The sequence below is a fragment of the Bombina bombina genome, chromosome 2 (assembly GCF_027579735.1).
Source record: "Bombina bombina isolate aBomBom1 chromosome 2, aBomBom1.pri, whole genome shotgun sequence".
Lineage (NCBI taxonomy): Eukaryota > Metazoa > Chordata > Amphibia > Anura > Bombinatoridae > Bombina > Bombina bombina.
Window position 1 is genome coordinate 498439979 of NC_069500.1, and position 20544 is coordinate 498460522.

Sequence of the window (20544 nt, forward strand, 5' to 3'; positions counted from 1 at the left end):
TTCTCGAAAAATAATATACTGATCCCAATGCAGTGCACTTGTAACAAAAATAATAGTTTCTTATACAGAGTTTGTTTACACCAGAGTCCCACCGTACTATGCACCATGTAGAACACAATACTCTGGGTTATAGTTGTCTCACCCCGGGGCTTCCGTTCACGTAACGTGCGCCCAGACATCCTACCCACGTCCTGGTAGTCACACAGCAGTTGCCTCTTGTTTCCCGGTTGTCGCTAAACCCGGCCTCTGCAGCTCATTGGCTGAGTAATCGTCCTAATTTACCAATCACTAGTGCCAACACACGAAAGCCCACCCACTTGTCGAGTAACGGATGATATGATTGGTTTAGTGTGAACAACCTGGTTATTGGCTTCTGATAATTCTTATGCTGCTAATAGCATGTTTTCTGAAGCCATGGCTATGATTGACATTTGACACTGCCTTTTGTTAGTAGTGAAATTGAGAACGTTTCATGATGCTTTCGTTAAGACTTCGGTTTCAACAGTTGCGGGTAAGTCATTGTGCCCTTGGCATGTGGCTGATTAGACAGATACATAAAATGTCATTTCCAATCTTCCATAGAACACGTGCTAGCGTGACCCCGCCCTTTTATTTACATATAGTTGCAAAGTATTCTGGGGCGGAAAGTATTTCCACATATCTGCCTAATTTTGTTGTTGCTTGATGTTTTTAATTATACATATACTGTTTAGTATAACGATGTAGTTTGTAGGTTATAAATACGACTATATGTGTACAACATTTTTTTCTCCATAAGTTTAAACGTTTCCAAAATACGGTCTTATATATACGTCTTTTTCGCTAAGTTTGGAAGAGCGGAAGGGAAGCTCATCGCTGAGGTTACATACTGAGTGCATCGCATATGTGATGTCACTCTTGAACTGCCTCCGGGAAGGTCTGAGACAAGAGCCATTCGCCACTCTCACAGGGTGTCACCTGATTTGGTGAGTGAGTCCCCAGCAACCCCACAATGGTGTGGATCGGCCCTTACGTGGATGGGGCTACGCAGGAGAGGCTGGATGTGACTACAGTGAGAGGGGAGGATCGCAGATTTGAGATTCCGACTCTCTTCACTTGTGGTTTCACCCAGCTGATGCGGCGTCATTCCTGGGCCTTGGAAGTGACTCACGGCTGGCAGTATGAGTCCAATGGCTGAGGTGGAGCAGCTGCACGGGATTTGTGCGCGCGCCATAACCCAAGTCAGACTACTCTCCCACCGCTATTTTTTTTTACTAAAGTCAGATACTGTTTTGTTTTACAACAGTTACATACGCATATTTTTGTGCGCTTTATTAAAATTATCAGCATTTGTTCCATGTATTTCTTCTTTATAGTGAAAATACTGAACAAAAAGTAAAAGATAATAAATTGTAATTTAAAACATAATTTCACATAATGTTACAAAACTTGTACCAACAAATTTACACTGCAGACGACACAGACTGACACCTTTACACTGTCATAAAATGCAAATGTATGTCATAAATTCTTTAATTTAAAGGGACACTGAACCCAAATTTTTTTCATTCATGATTCAGATAGAGCATGCAATTTTAAGCAACTTTCTAATTTACTCCTATTATCATTTTTTCTTCATTTTCTTGCTATCTATTTGAAAAAGATGGCATCTAAGCTAAGGAGCCAGCCATTTTTGGTTGAGATCACTGGACAGCACTTGTTTATTGGTGGGTGAATTTATCCACCAATCAGCAAGAACAACCCAGGTTGTTCACCAAAAATGGGCCGGCATCTAAACTTACATTCTTGCTTTTCAAATAAAGATACAAAGAGAATGAAGAACATTTGATAATAAGAGTGAATTAGAAAGTTGCTTAAAATTGCATGCTCTATCTGAATCACGAAAGAAAAAATTTGGGTTCAGTGTCCCTCTAATATTGTAAACTAAAACTGACAGTTTCAAGAACTGGGAGGGATAGGGCAGCTCCTTGGGCTGAACAGGGGAGTTCCCAGGGTAGGTCTGAAGCTCTTGTGAAATTGTGTAAACATTTTAAACAAGCAGGTCTCACTGATTTGTCTCACCACCTGTATGTAGATGTACTTTGCTCAAAAAAAAAAGTAATATATACTAAATTATAGACAAAAGCCATTTAAATTGCAGTGAAAATATTTCAGATTAATTCGTAATTGATGCAAACGGAGCCTTTATAATCAGCCTCATGTGTTCTCCATTTACCTATTCGATCCCATATGACATTTTGTATCCCAACAAGATTCATTACTTTCTATGAAAAGCATCTCTCATCTCTCTGACTTCCAGGTTCCTGCCATTTTCTTAGAAAATACAGTGCGTTCAGCCCCTGTGAAGTCTGCACTATAATCTCTCGCCAAACTAGAGAATGTTTGATTATGTTTTAATTTAAATAGAAATTCAAAGTGTAATGTAATTTGTAAAATATACACATACATATACAAACTATAAGACTAATTTGTTAGTTACACAGAAAACAGGAAAGCATAATCCGTATTTGTAAAATCACAATCCTGAATATACAGCTTTACACAAAATAAAACACAAAATAGAAAGTTTAAATGTAATAAAATATAATCTGAAGTGTAAATATAGAATACAAAGTGTAAATGCAGCAGAACTCTCATGTCATGCAGTGCTATTATACACTAGGTTAGTCTCTTTTTCACATATAGAAATGCAGGAAACAACCCTTAAAGAAATATAGCAAAATCTGCCTTTTGAAAATGTCACTAGGGATCTCACAATGCTGGAGGATCATTTTAGATCATCTCACCTAAGAGGAGATGTTTTGAACATTAGGCCCAGTGTCACCTGGTTGGTTAAGTTCCCAGCAACCTCACACATGAATGGGGTTACCCAGGAGAGGCAGGGTATGACTGCAGTAAGGAAATGGTAATGCATTGAGATTCTAACTTTCTTTACTTGTGATGTTACCCAGCTGATGATGCTGCATTCCCAGGTCTTGGAAATGACTCATAGCTGGTATTTTGAGTACAATGAGCTGGAGTAGCAGCAAGGAATTTGTATGCACCATAACCCAATTCAGACTACTTTACCACTGCTGTTTTATATTAAAGGGACATGAAACCCTAATTTTTTCTTTCGTGATTTAGAAAGAACATGTCATTTTAAGCAACTTTCCAATTTACTTACATTGTGTAATTTGCTTCATTTTTTTAGATATCCTTTGTTGAAGAAATAGCAATGCACACGGGTGAGCCAATCACACAAGGCATCTACGTGCAGCGACCAATTAGCAGCTACTTCCCCTATTTAGATATGCTTTTCAGCAAAGGATATCAAGATAATGCAGCAAATTAGACAATAGAAGTAAATTGGAAAGTTGATTAAAATGACATGCTCTTTCTAAATCATGAAAGAAAGAAAAAATAGGGTTTCATGTCCCTTTAAGTCCTTATTTTTTCAGTCTATATGTTAACAAATGTTAATGTACAATTACTATTTGTGTATTAATCAAGGCTATTAAAGGGACAGTAAACACCTTGTTATTTTGTATCAAATGTTTTGTTATGAATAATAAAACAACTTCAATATATTTTCATTATTTATTTTGTTTTCTTTTCATGTAATTTAGCTCTGAAAATTGAGCAATTTATTCTCACAACCTGAAATGCACCTCCTGACTTCTTAAGGCCAACCCTGCTAGTTATGTTGCTGGATGCCTATATATATATATATATATATATATATATATATATATATATATATATATATATATATATATATATATATATATATATATATATATATATATATATATATATATGTCACATTTCATTTTAAAAAGCCCGTATGTCAGCTACCAATCCATTTTAAGGAACAATTTACTCCTTGTTTGAAAGACACAGCTCTTTTAACTAAGGAGTCACATGCCCCTGTAAGATGCAGGTGATTATCAGAAAAATGGTGATAACTTGCAGCAGCACATAAAGTGCTGTTTAACCTGGGGGGGGGGCTCTATAAGAGCCATAGTTTGGGCTACAGAAACAGGTGACCCCTCATTTGAAAGGACAGTCTTCCCTTAGGACAAAACACCTACCTAATGTATTTACTGTATGTGAGGCCTCTAACGATCATCTGTTCCCTTCAGACAGCATACACACAATGTCCCTCAAACAAAGATGGGGGGGTTACAAATTTTCACACCCCTTTAGGTAGCACATTTGAGGCCCCTTATTTGTAAGCAGCAATCTTTAAAATTATTTGTTCAGTGTCTGTCCTGCTGCCAGTTGATTGTCTTAACAATGAAAAATACCTCTGGTTCTAGTTTGGGGGTTATAGTACTTTTGAAGAGGCCTTTGTTGCCCTCTAACTATATATCTTATATAATAAGATATTTGAAAGAGTGCGGTTTTGTCATTCAAATAAGGGGTTTCATGTCATTATAGGAATGAAGTGATCATCATATTATTAATAATAACAATAATAATAACCTGTAAGTAACTGCTAGTTTATTTTTTTTAGTTTTGTGTTGTGATTGCTCATAGATCCATATTTCTTTGAACCAATTACACATTTTAGGAATTGAAATAAATTGGGGAACTGGGTAAATGTCTTTTGGAAGAAGTGGTTTTTTTTTTTTTTTTTTCTATGCTGACTAAGTGTGGACATGGATGGGAACAGGCATACATTGTCAAAATGGGTTATAACTTATGCCCCCTCTGGGAATAGAATCATAAATATACCCCCACCACACACACACATAAATATGGTGCACAGCATTGTAAAAAAATCTTTTTACAAACAGTGTTTTAAAAATAATATAGCACAATTATTTTGGTATTACAATTTGTAAGGTTTTGCAAATGTACAGGGAGTGCAGAATTATTAGGCAAATGAGTATTTTGACCACATCATCCTCTTTATGCATGTTGTCTTACTCCAAGCTGTATAGGCTCGAAAGCCTACTACCAATTAAGCATATTAGGTGATGTGCATCTCTGTAATGAGAAGGGGTGTGGTCTAATGACATCAACACCCTATATCAGGTGTGCATAATTATTAGGCAACTTCCTTTCCTTTGGCAAAATGGGTCAAAAGAAGGACTTGACAGGCTCAGAAAAGTAAAAAATAGTGAGATATCTTGCAGAGGGATGCAGCACTCTTAAAATTGCAAAGCTTCTGAAGCGTGATCATCTAACAATCAAGCGTTTCATTCAAAATAGTCAACAGGGTCGCAAGAAGCGTGTGGAAAAACCAAGGCACAAAATAACTGCCCATGAACTGAGAAAAGTCAAGCGTGCAGCTGCCAAGATGCCACTTGCCACCAGTTTGGCCATATTTCAGAGCTGCAACATCACTGGAGTGCCCAAAAGCACAAGGTGTGCAATACTCAGATACATGGCCAAGGTAAGAAAGGCTGAAAGACGACCACCACTGACCAAGACACACAAGCTGAAACGTCAAGACTGGGCCAAGAAATATCTCAAGACTGATTTTTCTAAGGTTTTATGGACTGATGAAATGCGAGTGAGTCTTGATGGGCCAGATGGATGGGCCCGTGGCTGGATTAGTAAAGGGCAGAGAGCTCCAGTCCGACTCAGACGCCAGCAAGGTGGAGGTGGAGTACTGGTTTGGGCTGGTATCATCAAAGATGAGCTTGTGGGGCCTTTTCGGGTTGAGGATGGAGTCAAGCTCAACTCCCAGTCCTACTGCCAGTTTCTGGAAGACACCTTCTTCAAGCAGTGGTACAGGAAGAAGTCTGCATCCTTCAAGAAAAACATGATTTTCATGCAGGACAATGCTCCATCACACGCGTCCAAGTACTCCACAGCGTGGCTGGCAAGAAAGGGTATAAAAGAAGAAAATCTAATGACATGGCCTCCTTGTTCACCTGATCTGAACCCCATTGAGAACCTGTGGTCCATCATCAAATGTGAGATTTACAAGGAGGGAAAAGAGTACACCTCTCTGAACAGTGTCTGGGAGGCTGTGGTTGCTGCTGCACGCAATGTTGATGGTGAACAGATCAAAACACTGACAGAATCCATGGATGGCAGGCTTTTGAGTGTCCTTGCAAAGAAAGGTGGCTATATTGGTCACTGATTTGTTTTTGTTTTGTTTTTGAATGTCAGAAATGTATATTTGTGAATGTTGAGATGTTATATTGGTTTCACTGGTAAAAATAAATAATTGAAATGGGTATATATTTGTTTTTTAAGTTGCCTAATAATTATGCACAGTAATAGTCACCTGCACACACAGATATCCCCCTAAAATAGCTATAACTAAAAACAAACTAAAAACTACTTCCAAAACTATTCAGCTTTGATATTAATGAGTTTTTTGGGTTCATTGAGAACATGGTTGTTGTTCAATAATAAAATTAATCCTCAAAAATACAACTTGCCTAATAATTCTGCACTCCCTGTATGTGGACACCTGAACAACAGGGTGGATGTCAATTTTTATTATTATTTTGTAAATAAAATAAAATATTTTTTTTTTTTTTTTTAACGCTTTTGTGACGCAGCTAATTTGTCTACATCAGAACAAAATTCTAATGTAAACAAACTAAATGTAGCCACCAATCAGCAAGCGCTACCCAGTGTTCTGAACCAAAAATGGTCCGGTCCGTAAGCTTATATTCCTGCTTTTTCAAATAGAACAAAGAAAAATCGATAATAAGAATAAATTAGAAAGTTGCTTAAAATTGCATCCTCTATCTGCATTTAAGATACATTATATTTAAGATACATTAAAGCCAAAGGTTATTCATTCTTTAATAAGGATATGTTTTAAATTATGTAGCATTATTCTGTATATTCATTGCTGCAATGTTTACATTTTATGGTAATTAACTCCATTAATCTGTTTACAATGTCATGCAGAATATTATTTTGGGCAATTTTTCTATCTAAAGGATATTATCACAGATTCTTGGTTTTGCAGTTCTTAAAACTGTGAATGTGTGTCTGCAGAGATAACATGCCTCTTCTTTACAGCAAAAATGTTATAAAATGATCATACAGAGTTGATAAAAAGTTAATCCCAGTGTAACTGGCAGTGAAGCATGATTCATCACTCCAGAGTTTTGTGCTGATGTGCTTTACACCACTCCAGCCAACAATTGGCATTGCTCAAGTTGATGTGATGCTTCTATACAGATGCTTGGCCATGGCTCCCAGTGCACAGTTATTGTGCTGGTGTTGTTTCCAGAGGCAGTTTGAAACTCTGTTGTGAATGTTGCAACACATAAGGCAATTTTTACACTATATGTGTTTCAGCAGTTGACAAACCCCCTTTGTGAGTTTGCGTGGTCTACCACTTTGTTGTCTGGGCTGCTGTAGCACCTATATGCTTCCACCTTACAATAATAGCACTTAAAGTTATGGTAAATTCTAGGATTTCAAAAACGCTAGAATTTACCACCACTAAAGATAAAGGTGAGCTTCGTTCATCAGTTTAAAAAACCTGATAAATAGGTACCTTTATTTCTCGACGAATTCAGCGCTAACCTAATTGCCTCCAGACACCCATGGCACAGCTCAGTTTTTTCACAGAAGTGACGTTTCCACCTCTTAGCCAATAGTCATGTTTTCCTTTTGGCATTATGTCGTAGGCTAGCAACCCTATTGGCTAGAAGGTGGTACTGTCACCTCATTGAGCTGCACCGTGGGTGGCCGGAGGCGCTTAGGTTAGTGCTAAAGCCGCAGCAAAATAAAGGTACCTATTCATCAATTTTTTTTTAAACTGATAAATTAAGGTCACCTTTATTTTTAGCGATGGTAAATTCTAGCGTTTTTAAAATACTAGAATTCAGTATCACTTTAAAGCTGACCAGGGCAGATATAGTAGGGCAAAAATGTTGCATACTGACTTGTGGCAAAGGTGGTATTTTATGACTGTACTACTGTTTCATGTCCCTTTAAGCACAATTAGCACAGAAATGTACCACCATCACAGTAAACCTTTAACAGACATTCCCATGACATCCTCATTAAAATATGTGCCACCCTTTTAAACTTAAAATGGTTCCCTCTAAACCATAGATGGCCAACTAGCGTCCTTCTATAGTAGTTTTTGTGGTCCTTGGAAAAAAGACTTGAAGGACCACTAAAGTCAAAATTAAACTTTCATGAGTTTTTAATTCTTCTTGCTAAGACTTTTGCATACATTTTTATATCACTATTGAGTAGTGAAATCGGACGGTAGCTACCTGGGTCTGTTGGGGGTTTCCCTGACTTGGGGATAATGGAAATATGGGCCTCAAGTAATTATGTGGAGAGTTGTCCATCGTTGTCTAGGTGATTAAAGAAGTTCGTGAGATGAGGGGTCAAGGTCTGTTTAAATTGTTTGTAATACATGTTTGTCAAACCCAAATCTATGAACTTCTTTGTTTAAGAGGTTATTCATTTCTTGCCTAGCTGCTCTGAGTGCTTCAGAGCAATTGGTATCAGTAGGGTTATTCATATGGGCGCGTTCCGTGTTATGTAGTGCCCTTAAAGGGACACTGTACCCAAAAATTTTCTTTTTCGTGATTCAGATTGAGCATGAAATTTTAAGCAACTTTCTAATTTACTCCTATTATAAAATTTTCTTCATTCTCTTGGTATCTTTATTTGAAATGCAAGAATGTAAGTTTAGATGCCGGCCCATTTTTGGTGAACAACCTGGGTTGTCCTTGCCGATTGGTGGATAAATTCATCCACCAATAAAAAGTGCTGTCCAGAGTACTGAAACCAAAAAAAAGCTTAGATGCCTTCTTTTTCAAATAATGATAGCAAGAGAACAAAGAAAAATTGATAATAGGAGTAAATTAGAAAGTTGCTTAAAATTGCATGCTCTTTCTGAATTACAAAAGAAAAAATTTGGGTTCAGTGTCCCTTTAACAAGCGAGTGTATTCCATGTTATAGGACTTAGTTAGACTAGCTTTTTGCTTAATGAATTCACCCCTAATAACTACTTTGTGGGCTTCCCATATCATGGTAGGGGAGGATTGTGGTGTTTTATTGTGTAGAAAGTAGTCCTTTAGGGATAGTTGTATTTTATTTACTATATTTGGTTGAAGCAGGAGGGAATTGTCCAATTTCCAAGTAAAGTCTGTTATCGGCCTTTCAGGCCACTCCATGATTAGGGACACCATGGAGTGGTCTGACCATGGTGTCGGTTCTATGTATGAATCATGAGTCAAAGTGAGCCCTATCTGGTCTACACATATGTGATCAAGTTTGGAGTAGGTGTATCTAGGGTTGGAGAAGAACGTGTGTTTTTTGTGATGGGTGTTGAAGCCTCCAAATATCAATGAGGGTAGCGGATTGGAGGTATTGGGATATGTTGTTTAGAGAACTAAGGGGATGTGAACTTTTTGTTTGTGAACAATCAAGTATAGGATTTAGGGCAATGTTGAAATCACCAGCTAGTATGAGAATGCCTTTTGATATGCCCAGCAGCTCCCGATGAATTTTTAAAAAAGCGCACTTGGCCTGTATTTGGTGCATAAATGTTTGCTAACGTAATTAGCTTATGTAGGAGTCCAACCAAAATTAGATATCGGCCGTCTGAGTCTAAATGTTGTTGAAGTACCTGGAAGGGAATCGACTTATGTAATAAAATGCCCACCCCATTTTTTCCCCTTGATTTGTGTGAAGTAAAGAAGCCCACCGGGTAATGTACGGAGGTGAATTTGGGTTCAGAGTCTTTGAGAAAGTGTGTCTCTTTTAGAAAGATAATTTCACTTTTTTGTTTGTGAAACCAGTTGAGCGCGATTGAACGCTTTGTGGAGTCATGGAAATTTGTACGGTTGTAGGGGTATAGGGTTATCCCTTGCGAAGGTTGGTAATGTCATGGGGGGGTTGAGCTGGTGGGTTCCAATGGTTGTGGGTTTTTTTGAGGGTAGTGTAAACTCTCTCGTCAACTGTATTCGGTAGATGTAATATATTACCTTTTAGACTGACATAAAGTTGTAGGTACAATATAACAGAGGCGAGAACCTGTAAATAACAACAATAAAACATCAAATAAACTGTCGTTAAAACAAATTGAACAAGATTGTACATAATGGTAAAAGTCTAACAATATAGATAGCTACGGTGAGTAACTACTCTATTAAGGGGAAGAGGGGGGTAGATGTCTAGTAGGTACTGAAAACGTATACCACACTAGAAGGCAGTTCCATTTGACAAGTGTAGAATAGATCATAAGTAATGTATTAACTTTCCAAACAGTTTTGTCTAGACAATAGTTAATCAAAGCTTTCATAACTAAACTTTACAACAGGTTCAGCAGAATAAAAGTAGAAGACAATATACCCCTAGCGGAACAGTTACCAGTTGTGCAGTCCATCCATGAAAGTTTTATTTCCTTTTAATAAAGGGGGTAGATCATGGAGGGTCTCTATCTGGAGAAAAAAGGTTTGGCGCTGTCTTGGTTCTTTTCCGGTTAACTTTGATCCACTCTGGTCTTTGGGGTTTTGGAGTGCTTGATGGCGAGTTGTCTCTTGATAAGGGTGGCGAGTTGAGTGGAGGTAGCTGTGGCTGTACAATGCAGAGTTGTTTGCAGAATGAGTCCAGGTCATCCGGTGTTCTGTAGGTGATCACTTGTGTGCCTTTTAAAACCTTGATACAGAATAGGAACCCCCATCTATATGGTATTTTGAGATTTTGTAGGTGATTAGTCAAGAATTTTGTTTCTCTCTGTTTTTAATGTTTTATTTTTAAAACAAATTAACATCCTTTTTTACTGCAATTATTTTTCAAAAGGCAAACTCCACCCACCATTTGCCCTATTTGAAGGAGTTTATCTGGGCTTTAGTCAGCAAAAAAAACAGGCTAACTACGGTCATAAAATTAGTATAAAGAGCTTTATTTTGCAGTTTTTTGATAAAGCTCATTAGGGACAGATGTGTAGCAGAATTAGCCTTGAAGTTAGCAGGGTGCATTCCAAGTTCTTAGAATTAGACATTGCTAAATTTTGCTCAATTTTCAGAGCTAAATTACATGAAAAGGGGCCAAAATAAATAAATTAAATATATTGCAAAGTTTTTTCATTATGCATAACTAAACATTTTATATAAAAATCTCAGGGTGGACACAACTACAATACCATTGTTATTACTCACCATGCTCTTGCCTTTCTCTTCAAAGCTGTTCTCTTATTTTTAACCCTTACTGGTGACAGGTTGCTAAAAACTCCACCATCTTGGAACGTAGGTATTATTATACTTACTCACAGATCAGTGATGACATTTTTTAATAGAGCTGTTTTGTGCATTTTGGGTTAGCATGCATTATACAGACCAGGAGCTTTATATTTTTGAAGTGGATACATTGCTTTATATAATTCATGTTATGTAATATTTAAAGTGTGAATAAAAAAGTGCAGAAATGTTTGAGTGCCGTGATGTTAACCTCCAGTATGAAAATGCTGAGTGTCAACAAATGATACCTTTAAAGTTTTAATTTAAGAGACAAGAGCTGGCGGAACAAGAATAGTATGTGTGAGGAGTAACCATTCTGATGTGCCCAGCAATTTAATGTACATTTAAAAGCTTTGTTACTATATATGTGAATAATCTAATGCAGGACCCAACAAATTTGTTCAGAACCCTTACCCAGGAATAAAACTGAGCTATAGACTTCATCAGACACGATCTGCTTCAGCCCTAGCAGTCTTTTTGTTAAGCATTTTCACATTCGTTTAGGCAGTTGCCCGTGTCATCACAGCCCAGCACAGATAGATCTCCATGGTCATCTCCATTTCCTTTTGCTGCTCGATAATAAAGTGTAGATCTACAAACTGTCTTTTTTCATAGCCACATTCACACCTTGCAAGAAGACGTCAGTGCCAGCTACTTGTTGGGCACTTGTGCTGCCTTTAAAATATGCTCAGCTTTGAGTCATCAGTATTGTAGTAGATTAGTAGTGCAATATCAGGGCCCAGACTATAGGGAAGAGGAAGAAGTGAGAGAGAGAGATATTCCTACAAGTTTCATAGCTCGCTTTACTTCCTGGTCAAGATACAAACTCTGCTGGCTATGTTAGACAGTGTGTAGTGTTGTCAGACCCCAACTCTCCCTATTTGAGAGGGACAGTCCCTGATTCTGGACTGTGTCCCCCTATTTGCAGAATTTCCCTTAGACCCACCTACAAAACTGCCCAGACAGGCCCACTGACTACTATATGCCCATTATCTCACCCACTATCCATACATGACCTGCCCCTTCTGATACAGCCCTATCCACAAAATGACGAGGGATCTCCTCAACCTCCTGAGTCCCTAATTTCCCTAAAGTATGTGTTGTCGATGCTGCTTTCTGAGGAGAACTTTGGGTGCACACAGTGGCGGCTGGTGAATTTTTAGGATGGGGGTGCACAAGACCCTGCCCCTATTAGAAAGCCACGCCCCTTTGAAAAAACACACCCTTTAAAAAAACACACCCCTTTAAACAAACCACACCCATTTTTAAAAGCCACACCCCTTTTCAAAAGTCATGCCCCTCAAATGGCCCCACCCATTTGAACCAGCAGTGTTTTTGGTCATCCTCTTCTTGAAATATCCAGTCCCTGGGGTAACTTCAACTGAAGTTTGTGACTGATTCCTCAACATTATTCTCAAGTATCTGCTGATATTGAGTGGAATCCATGAGACCCTCAACAGTATTCCCAGTACAGGTCTTTGGAGGTGGTCTGTGGGCTGACCGTTCTCACCATCCTTTGCCTCTGGCCCTCTCCAATATTTTACTTGGCCTGCCACTTCTGGCCTTAACAAGAACTGTGCCTGTGGTCTTCCATATCCTCACCATGCATTGCTCACTATGTTCCTCACAGTGGACACAGACATCTTAAATCTATGCAATTGCAATAGCTTTTTGTAGCCTTCCTCTAAACCATGATGTTGAACAATCTTTGTTTTTAGGTCATTTGAAAGTTGTTTTGAGGCCCCCCATGTTGCCACTCTTCAGAGGAGAGTCATAGAGAACAACTTGCAATTGGCCACCTTAAAACCTTTTCTCATGATTGGATACACCTGTCTCTGAAGTTTAAGGCTTAACGGGCTCACCAAAGCAATTTTGTCTTCCAATTAATCAGTGCTAGGTAGTTACATGTATTCAAATCAACAAAATAACAAGGGTGCCCAAATGTATACACCTGTCAAATTTTGTTTTGATGCATATTGCACATTTTCTGTTAATCCAATAAACCTCATTGCACTACTGAATTTTTACTGTGTCCTTCATTTATTTGATAGATCAAAATCAAATTACTGATGCAAACAGCCATTTATTTATAACTGAAAATCATGGAAATTGTCAGGGGTGCCTAAACGTTTTCATACAACTGTATATGATTTCATGCACTCAAACTGTATTAAAGTCATGTACTCAGATATGAAATATATTTTTATGAAATGTAACATCAATTATATATAAATACTATGCTCCAATACAGGTCCCAGGCAGGATATCTAAAAAATATACAAAGGGAACATTTGTTAAAGTTTAATCTTCAAAAGATTCTTTACTTCATCGCTTAATGAGATTAGATCTTTACAAACAAGATAACCATGTTACCTCTCTGGGGTGACAGAGAAACAATTCTGTACTTTAGTTCAGATATGCTCAGATTAGAATCTTCAGGAAAGTAAGTAATTATCACTTGTATGATATACAAATGATGGGACTAACAATACTTTTGAAGGTCTGAATCCACATATACGCCAGGAAAGGTTTTCTAGCTCAGAATCGATGCAAGCATATAGAAGACAAAATTTCATATGAAATGACTTGTAACTAATTTTCATATAGTTTTATATACTCCTATACTTTATTAAGGAATGACTTCAAATATGGAATATATTTATATTAAAGTGGGCTAATAAGGAAATATAAATATCGTTACAATAAATTAATCACTACTGAATTCTAATCAAATGCTATGTAATATCAGAATATGAAATGATTAATCAATTGAATTTAAATAGTTAATAGTATAGCTGATTATTAGTATCATACTAACTAAGTATTAAATTACAATTCCTTGAAGTCTCCCAATATTTAATGAATCATCACATTCATCATGTCCTCGAAGTGAAAGCTCAAATGCGCCGGAAAATAGAATACAATTCATAATTTTGGAAAGAACATAACGATTTGTGGTTATATATATATATATATATATATAATATTTAATATTATGACCAGGTCTAATATTTAAATTAATATACAAGAATCCATACTCTTCAGTATACCCATGTTCACGTGCGACAGTGCACAAATGGAGGAGCCTACACTACTGCCCATGTCTAGTCTTAAAATATACATGCTCAGTTAAATTATATAATAACATATATATTAACCAAATGATTAATTAAAGCTGCGAAAAAAGTATATTGAATGTAAATTTTATGAAAATATATATATTCCTGAATTTAAAGAACCTTCCACTTTATAGAGAAATAAAACCACATTTCAATTACTGTTGCCCCAGCCCCCCAGTGTTCGATATTAGACAATGCAGCCAAAGGCCGTGGCAACATGAAGATAAATACACCAACATTTTACTTTCTAGTACAAAAGAAGATTATTTCTATTACACTAGTGCCTAATAATTTACTTCAAAGGTAAACATTAAAACAATGTTGATAACTCAAGTACAAGTTTTGTAAATCAAGTCAATCCGCCTGTCTTTTTTTGAGGCAAATAAATCAATAAAATTTTCGTTGAATTTAGGAATGTCATTTATCAATTGTTTTTCAATTGTCCGCATGGCTAGAGCAGTCAGTCTTTCCTCAGTCATGGTGCTCCTTAGAAATGACTTAACTCGTTTTAAAGTTGAGAAACATCTCTCAGCCTCAGCAGTTGTCACAGGAATAGTTGAAATAATTTGCAACAGTTTGTAGGTCTCCGAGAAAGTACTGTCCAAGTTATTTTCTATTACAAACTCTTTCTGTAATGTGTGATAAACAGCTGATGTTTGGTCAAGAAGCTGATTTGGAAAACTTTTCTCGTAATCCGCAAATTTTTCCGCTTGGAGGAGAGAAACAGCCGAGTAGTGAGTTATAAAAGAAAATCTATCTTTTACTTGATTCGTGATAACATTGCATATCTCTTTAGCTGCCACAGTCTGAGTAATGTGAATATTTTCTCTCTTCCTTTTCCTAGATGTTTCCTCTGTTTCTGATATCGTCATGGTCACTGTGTCCATTCTATTCCTTTCATTTTCAATTGTCTGCTGGAAAGTGTTAATATGTTTTCGAATAAGTGCCGCATCTGTTAGTGTTTTCTGAAGTTGGTTGTATAACACATCTACATGTGGCATAATATTGTGAAAAACTGTAAGCCAAAACACGAATACCGAGTCTTGTAACATACGCCGAATAGCCCCTGCTTGATTTATAGCTATTTCTTTTTTCGATGTTGACTCTATTTTTTCCATGCATTCAATTAACTGTTCCCTGTTTTCAAAAACTGTATTGACGGTTCGACTCTTGAAATTCCACCTGGTTGCTGAACCATGAGGTATCCTTCTTGTTACGGTACCAACAGTGTACCAAGGGTTAATACCAGATGAACAATGTCCTGCATACAGAATCAGCACTTCACAACCTTGATCAGTTTCCCTGCAAACATGAGACCAAGCTCCACATTTCAGGTTTAAAACAGGATAATAACTTTATTTGAAGGCAGCATACAGATTTATACAGGTTTTTGACCCCCCCCCTCAGATGGGGGTTGAAAGAATGTTGTACATTAGATAAAAGGGAGAAGCGCCCTTGACATGATACAATAGGATTATATTACTTAAACACTTCAACCACAAGACACTCTTGACTCTTCTTATCACTTTCTCTCTGGAGGTGATCAAACAATAGAATGCTAAGCATTAATTAGATTGTAGCTGGAGCCAGCCACTTGTGGTTAGAAAATAAAGTTAACACTTTCAGTCCTGACCGAAGGGTCTGTCACATAGCTCCCCCCTTGTGGAACACTCCGGCAGACCCGGCTTGACCCTTTTGCGGGTCAACCTGGGGATGACCGGACTAAGGGGTGGTAGGCATGTCAGTTTGCTGGGACAATCCATTTGTATTCCCGTTATGAGAGAGAATTCCTGTCCATACAAACAAGGGTTCAACTTCCTCAGTGCCCAGACTAGGGCTAAACAGTCCTTCAAAATCTCATCAGCTTCTTTACGAGTTTTCTGTACCTGCTCTTTATAGGTATCCACAATCCCTTCATACTGACATAGGGTGCCCTTGAGTTGCTGCACCTCACTATGAGCCAGCGTCAGCTTCTCCTCAAGTGTCACTAAGTTTGTCTTTAAGGTTTCATGTTCCACTCTCAAGCTGGTGTTTTCTGCAGTCTGTCGGTGCAGCCTGTCTAGCAGAGATTCCTGTTCTAAACGTGCTTTTTCCTCTGCGCTCCTCTTCTCCTTCATCAGCGCATTGTAACGGGACTTCCACGTATCAATAGCGGATAGAGATTTACTGAGCTCAGCGTCCTGGGGCTTAGCAGCAGGGGGGTTAGTCTCTGCTGCACGGATCTGAGCACGGGTAGTCACAGGGTTAACATCAGCGGGACCCATGGGAGCATAGGCAGAAACAAGGGGGACCAAGGTATTTCCAAGGAGAACATCAGCTGGTAAATCCTTCATGACCCCCACATTCACAGGTCTAGCGCCCCCTCCCCAATCCAAATGCACCCTGGCAACAGGCAGGCGGAACACAGTGCCCCCTGCTACCCTCACAGCCACAGTGTCTCCTGTGTGCTGTTTCTCAGACACCAAGTTCTTTCGAAGCAAGGTCATGGTAGCACCAGTATCCCGTAGACCACTGACCTCCTTCCCATTCACTTTAACCAGTTGCCGGTTATTCCGGTGGGCAGCTTGCACAAGGTCTGCCTCATGTAGGATGCCCCAGCATTCTTGCGCCTCTACGTAGCGGGCCGCAGGCTGAGGATTACGTGGGATTCCGCTGGCGGGTCTTCTCCAGGACTGTGCTTGGTTCGCTGCATTTAGGGGACACTCTGGTCTTTTGTGCCCTAGTTGCTTACATCCAAAGCACCGAATCGGTTGTGAGTAGCCCCGCGAATTGAACAGGGCTCTCTGAGGGTAGTTCGTGGCCAGAGGCCGTGTGGTATAGCGGTGCGCCGGGGGTTGGTAACTGGCAGCTGCTGGGGTGACTGGGGGTCTGTACTCCACTCTAGCAGGGGGCTTAGTGGTAGCAGTGTCCAGTTTGCGGGCATCCGTATACTCATCTGCCAAGCGAGCCGCTTCATGCAGGGTGGAGGGTTTACGGTCCCGAACCCACTCTCGAACTCCTGCGGGTAACTTGTCAAAGCAATGTTCCAACAGGAATAGCTGCAGCACCTCTTCCCCAGATACGGCTTGGCACCCCGCCATCCAGTGCGATGCTGTGCGGTGCACCTTACATGCCCACTCAACGTAGGAATCGCCAGCCAATTTAACAGTGTCTCTGAACCGTCTCCGGTATGCCTCCGGTGTAACCGCATACCTGGAGAGCAGAGCCTCTTTCACAGTATTATAATCCCCAACTTCCTCATCTGGAATGGCCCGAAAAGCCTCACTGGCCCGGCCGGATAATTTTCCGGATAATATCGTGACCCAGTCCTCTGCGGGTACCTGGTGTAGTGCACATTGTCTCTCAAAATCCGCAAGGTACCCATCAATCTCTCCTTCTGTTTCCAGGAAGTTTTTAAAAGCGGTAAAATGCACTTTTCTCTTTTCCACTGGGGTGGCGGTGACTTGGACTGCTGCAGAGCCGCTTTGGCGAAGTAGGTTGGCCTCCACAGCTGCTATGACCCGGTCGATAATTTCCGCAGATGGGTTGGGGCCATAATATGCCAGTCTTATTTTGACAGCCCGGTCAAAACTTGCTTCTTCAGGGGTTCTGTCTGCTATGCTGGGCCCATTGGTTCCTTCTGTCCCTGGTACTCTTTCCATCTTAGTCAGTATTGTAATAATCCCCCTCTTCCTGAGGTTACTGGCTTGTGTAGTTGCTCTTCTGGGCGATAAGGATTCTCCCGTCGCCTGCCACCAATGTTACGGTACCAACAGTGTACCAAGGGTTAATACCAGATGAACAATGTCCTGCATACAGAATCAGCACTTCACAACCTTGATCAGTTTCCCTGCAAACATGAGACCAAGCTCCACATTTCAGGTTTAAAACAGGATAATAACTTTATTTGAAGGCAGCATACAGATTTATACAGGTTTTTGACCCCCCCCCCTCAGATGGGGGTTGAAAGAATGTTGTACATTAGATAAAAGGGAGAAGCGCCCTTGACATGATACAATAGGATTATATTACTTAAACACTTCAACCACAAGACACTCTTGACTCTTCTTATCACTTTCTCTCTGGAGGTGATCAAACAATAGAATGCTAAGCATTAATTAGATTGTAGCTGGAGCCAGCCACTTGTGGTTAGAAAATAAAGTTAACACTTTCAGTCCTGACCGAAGGGTCTGTCACACTTCTTCTAACAGTTTAATCTAGAATAGCTATCCTTTGTGGCGAGTTACTAAAAAAGTTAGTAATGTCACTTAGGTTTGAAAAAAAAACTCAAACTTGTTGATTTTGACTGCTTGCTTGGCTGACCATTAAATTGAGCTGATGTGCGTAGCAATACACAAAATGTGCATTCTTGTAGGTACGTTTAATTATATCCTGAACACCTGCATGCTGACCACTCATCACGCTTGCACCGTCGTAACTCTGGGATATCAGTTTCTCTGGGTTGTCTAGAACTTTTTCCAAAGTAGCTTTAATACACGTAGCTATAGATTCTGCATCATGTCCAGCTGGATTAGTGAATTCCCAGAATCTCTTAACCAGTTGTCCGTTACCTATAATGTATCTAAAAACAACAACCAATTGGAAGGCAGATGAAACATCAGTAGTTTCATCTGCTATCACTGCTACAAAACTTGCATTTGAGATTTCCTTCTTTATTTGATTCTGGCAAACAGTAAGCATACAGTCTAATAAATCGTTTTGAATTTCTTTTGACGTTCCTTTAAAAACAGTGGCACTAGCGAGATGTTCTTTTAGAGATGCATCAAGCTCTGCTGAGAAGTTTATAAGACCTCTGAAAATGCCTGGATTTAATGAATCATCGCGTTCGTCATGTCCTTGAAGTGCAAGCTCAAATGCGCTGCAAAATAAAATTCAATTAATTATTTTGGAAAGAACATAGCGATTTTTCGTTACTTGCTCATTATGTTTTTTAATATTCAAACAATATGCACTGTCAAGTTGTTGCTGAATATCAACCCTTCCTAGCAAATTAAACTATAATGTGGAGTTTAAATTTGATTGGGGGCAATTATATTTATTTGTTTTTTTACTTAAATGTGATAAATCGGCGACACCATAACTCACCCAGCTTGAATCCCCACTTTGTTTTGCAAACAGGAGACAATAAAAACAAAAGAGCCTGTTAGATAATTCACAGCCAAAAATCCATGGATATTTATCATATACCTCGGGTTTGAATTCTCTTTTGTAATCTCTAGTTTTACATTTTGTCACCTGGGTAAGGTTAAGCATAGGTGTTGGCCTGAGCATTTTTATTTCAATTTTTCTTTCAATGGGCAACGTTGAAAAATGTAATTGCTTTAGCTCAGACACACTAATTTTACTAAGTGCCATCTTAACTGTTAATTTACACACAAAGAACAGTCCTTTGCTCTTATCTAATATATAACTTGTAGGTAGGTAGCTCTGCTGCTCTGCAGCTGTTAGAAAATATACAACTCAACTTGAAGTAATAGTTTAATAGTTTGGCGGTTGTTATCTAATATATAACTTGTAGGTAGGTAGCTCTGCAGCTGTTAGGAAATATACAACTCAACTTGAAGTAATAGTTTAATAGTTTGGCGGTTGTTATCTAATATATAACTTGTAGCTCTGCTTCTCTGCAGCTGTTAGAAAATATACAACTCAACTTGAAGTAATAGTTTGGTGGTTGTTATGTAATATATAACTTGTAGGTAGGTAGCTCTGCAGCTTTTAGAAAATATACAACTCAACTTAAAGTAATAGTTTAATAGTTTGGCGGTTGTTATGTAATATATAACTTGTAGGTAGGTAGCTCTGCAGCTGTTAGAAAATATACAACTCACCTTGAAGTAATAGTTTGGCGGTTGTTATCTAATATATAACTTGTAGGTAGGTAGCTCTGCAGCTGTTAGAAAATATACAACTCACCTTGAAGTAATAGTTTAATAGTTTGGCGGTTGTTATGTAATATATAACTTGTAGGTAGGTAGCTCTGCAGCTGTTAGAAAATATACAACTGAACTAGTATAGGCAATTAGTTTTGCAGTGACGGTTGTTATAAAATAGATTGCAGCTATTAGAAAATATCAACTAGAACGAATAGGTAATATCTTATAATAATTATAATAATATATCTCACTTAACTGCTTTTTTTTAAAAAAAATTAAAAAATTACCTTTCTTTGCAAAACTTCTAATTGCAATGAATCTGCTAATAAATTTATCTGCTAAAATACTTAAATGTTTAAATAGTACGCAGCCGTGACAGC

General features: G+C 38.6%; 2 protein-coding genes across 2 annotated transcripts in view; one reads left to right on the forward strand and one right to left on the reverse strand.

The window, feature by feature from the left end:
* PARP2 (poly(ADP-ribose) polymerase 2) overlaps nt 1-258 on the reverse strand; it is an 84634-nt gene extending 84376 nt beyond the window's left edge. The window contains exon 1 of the mRNA XM_053702233.1: nt 143-258. Coding sequence (XP_053558208.1) covers nt 143-179 — 37 coding nt within the window. The 5' untranslated portion in view covers nt 180-258. The remainder of the gene's footprint in view (nt 1-142) is intronic.
* Nucleotides 259-375: 117 nt separating this feature from the next.
* METTL17 (methyltransferase like 17) overlaps nt 376-20544 on the forward strand; it is an 85679-nt gene continuing 65510 nt past the window's right edge. The window contains exon 1 of the mRNA XM_053702234.1: nt 376-511. Within this exon, the coding sequence (XP_053558209.1) occupies nt 473-511 (39 nt within the window). The 5' untranslated portion in view covers nt 376-472. The remainder of the gene's footprint in view (nt 512-20544) is intronic.